This window comes from Sinocyclocheilus grahami, unplaced genomic scaffold (genome assembly GCF_001515645.1).
Source record: "Sinocyclocheilus grahami isolate Dianchi unplaced genomic scaffold, SAMN03320097.WGS_v1.1 scaffold2416.1, whole genome shotgun sequence".
In the NCBI taxonomy this organism is placed as follows: domain Eukaryota; kingdom Metazoa; phylum Chordata; class Actinopteri; order Cypriniformes; family Cyprinidae; genus Sinocyclocheilus; species Sinocyclocheilus grahami.
In genome coordinates, this window is record NW_015507595.1 from 56,222 (window position 1) to 59,698 (window position 3,477).

The 3,477-nt window shown below is 33.9% G+C and overlaps 1 protein-coding gene across 1 annotated transcript; it reads left to right on the top strand.

Annotated features, from left to right (window-relative positions):
- Positions 1-1,390: 1,390 nt before the first annotated feature.
- On the top strand, positions 1,391-3,441 carry LOC107574969 (ATP-dependent 6-phosphofructokinase, liver type-like; the record flags this gene model as incomplete). The annotated part of the gene is made up of 4 exons (XM_016261387.1): positions 1,391-1,552; positions 1,654-1,718; positions 1,794-1,857; positions 3,270-3,441. Coding segments are annotated over exons 1-4 (418 nt in total), but the record flags the coding sequence as incomplete, so codon positions are not given.
- Between the last annotated feature and the right edge of the window lie 36 nt (positions 3,442-3,477).

Sequence of the window (3,477 nt, forward strand, 5' to 3'; positions counted from 1 at the left end):
ATGTGACGTGACCGCATCGGATAGAGAAATTAGTTAATAATTTACAACCTTCCTTACAAACGGGTGCATAGTTATTCTTTTTATTTACGTGATGCGTTTCTGGTCTCAAATTGTAGCTTTTTATTTCTTACAGTTTATAAATCACTCAATGGCCTAGGACATAAATACTAAGGCTGGGTTTTGACACAAATTTCACGATTCGATTACCGATTCGATTCAATATCGATTATTTTGGATGTATATCAGGTACAGTACATACCAAATTTTCTCAAGGAAAAAAAATCTCTCAACTAATGCTGTAAAATATATATAAGAGTCAGTTGGTACTACATTACTATAATATTGAAGGTTAAAATTGACTGATTTGTTAATTACACTTGGAAGTTTTTAAAAGAATAATTACAATTACATAATATTATTTCTACTTCAATTCGTTTTTTTTAATATAAACACAATGGTGGCTGTCATAAAAACTTGATGGATTTATTCAAACATAAATTAAACATTGAAGAACAGTAAAATTTATCATGAATGTTATTTGGTGCATATATTTAGCAAAATGCCCCTCTCTACAGTTTAGTTTTCTAGCTGACTAATGAGTTTATGATCACCGAATATGTTTTTCTGAGGTAAATGTGACGTTACGTGACATTGTTTACAAGCCGTTATATTGAGGTCTTTGCGCTGCTGAAACACTGATTGAGCGATTACATGAGACAGGGTACGGATTGTAAAGTTGTACTCTTTCTTTTAACTTGCCTTCGGATGTTTAGTCATGTTTATTTTGTGCTATAACTAGTAATAAAGCGGAGGAGATGATCAGTTCACTGAGGTGCTACAGCGATCTGTCACTTCACATTAAACAGCACCAAAACAGCATTTATTGTTTGAATACTGCAATACAATGGACAGAATTTGAAATCTGAGACTGTTTCATATTAAAAGTACCAAAGCACAATGCTTATTGCGATATATTGGATGGGAAGTGCCCTTCAATATTCCGTCCATTAACTGAAAACAGGCTATACTAATCAATTCTTGGGATTTAAGAATCAATATCGTTCCGTAAAAATGAGAATCGATTAATATAGAGAGAGAGAGATTTTTTTACCCAGCCCTACTAAATACATTGCAGATATGCTCACTGAATATAAACCTAACGGAGCACTCAGATCATTAGGATCGAGTCAGTTAGAAATACCAAGGGTTCACACAAAACAAGGGGAGTCCGCTTTTAGCTATTGTGTCGGAACCAGCTTCCAGAAGAGATCAGATGTGCTAAAACATTAGCCACGTTTAAATCCAGACTCTTGGACCTGAAGACTCGAAACAGACTTCTAGCACAGAACCTATAGGATGTTGCACATGTCAGTCCCCGAGTCACATTAAAGATTGGTTCATGGTGTTGATGTTTTGGTGTGTGTAGAGCAGTAAGATGGGTGTGGAGGCCGTGGTGGCTCTGCTGGAGGCGACTCCGGAGACGTCTGCGTGTGTGATCAGTCTGTCTGGGAATCAGGCCATGCGTCTGCCGCTCATGGAGTGCGTGAACATGGTGAGTCACTCGCCAAACACCCCTGACCTTTGACCTCTGGACAGCGTCTGGCGCAGAGAATCCAAATGTAACTTTGTGCTTCTGTGGTTTTGTTTTTGTAGACGAAAGAGGTTCAGAAAGCCATGAACGAGAAGAGGTTTGAAGAAGCCATTCAGCTGCGTGGAAAGTGAGTTTCGTTCATTTGTGTGTTCTTCTGTTAATGACTCTGAGAGATGGTTCACTGATTGTTACTTCGTTGCAGGAGTTTTGAGAACAACTGGAACACGTACAAGCTTTTAGCTCATCAGAAACCAGCTCTGTCTAAGGTAACAAACTCCATGACTTTGAGTTTTCAAACACCATATACTTTCTTTCTTTTTGCTTGTTTTTTTAAAAAGTCAACATTCAAAATCAACAAAAAATCATAATTGACGCCATTTACTTTCATAATAAATGCCATTGATCTTATTGTGCACCTTATTCTAAAGAATTTAGTGACAAAATCAAATACTAAATCAAATTTAAATACTAAATCAAAACTTTATTTGTCTCTGAAAACAAATAATCTAATTTATATTTATTTCATTTATATTTTTTTGATGTAAATATATTTATATACACTAGCGGTCAAAAGTTTGGGGTCAGTAAGGCTTGTAATGTGTTTAAAGAAGTGTCTTCTGTTCATCAAGGCAGCATTTATTTGATCAAAAATACAGAAAAAAACAGTAATGTTATTACAATATAAAATAATAGTTTCTATTTTAATATCCTTTAAAATATAATTTATTTCTGTGATGCGCAGCTGAATTTCCATCATCATTACTCCAGTATAAAGTGTCACATGATCTTCAGAAATCAGTATAATATGCTGCTTTATTATTAGAATTATCAACAGTTGTGCTGCCAAATATAATTTTTTTGGGAAACTGATACTTTTTCAGGATTCTTTGATGAATAAAAAGTTAAAAAGAACAGCATTTATTCAAAATATAAATCTTTTCTAATAAAAGTTTTAATTTCTTTCAAAAAAAGAAAGAATAAAAATGTACCGACCACAAACGTTTGAACGGTAGTGTATATTGTTAGAAAATATTTCTATTTTAAATAAACGCTCTTCTTTTTTACTTTTATTCATCAAATAATCCTGAAAAAAGTATCACAGCTTCCAAAAACAATACAGTTTCCAGCTCTGATAATAAATCATAATATTATACTGATTTCTGAAGATCATGTGACACTGAAGACTGGAGGAATGATGCTGAAAATACAGCTGCGCATCACAGAAATACATTACAGTTTAATGTATATTAAAATATAAAAACTTTATTTTACATCATAATATTTCACAATATTATGTTTTTTCCTGTATTTTTTATCAAATAAATGCAGCCTTGATGAGCAGAAGAAACTCCAGTAAAAACATTACAAATAGTTCTGATCCCAAACTTTTGACCGGTTGTGTATGTGTATGTGTATGTGTATGTGTATATGTATATGTATATGTATATGTATATGTATATGTATATATATACACACACTTTTTATTTATTTATTAAATAATTACATATAATATTATAATTTAAGTAATTTACATTTATTACATGTCTTTGTATTTATTTAAACTGTGAATTCATCTGAAATATATTATGTTTTTATAGATATATATAGTTTTTAATTTTACATTAAAAATATAGTTTTTTAATTTGCCTGTAATCAGCTGTTTAACGTGTTTGTGTAGAGTAATCACTCTATGGCGATCCTGAACGTCGGCGCTCCGGCCGCGGGGATGAACTCCGCTGTGAGGTCTGCGGTTCGAGTGGGACTCGCTCACGGTCACCGGGTTTACACTGTCCATGACGGCTTCGAGGGTCTGGCCAAAGACGCGGTGAGGACCGCTGACATGAGAGTGTGTGTGTGTGTGAGAGTGTGTGTGTGAGAGTGTGAGA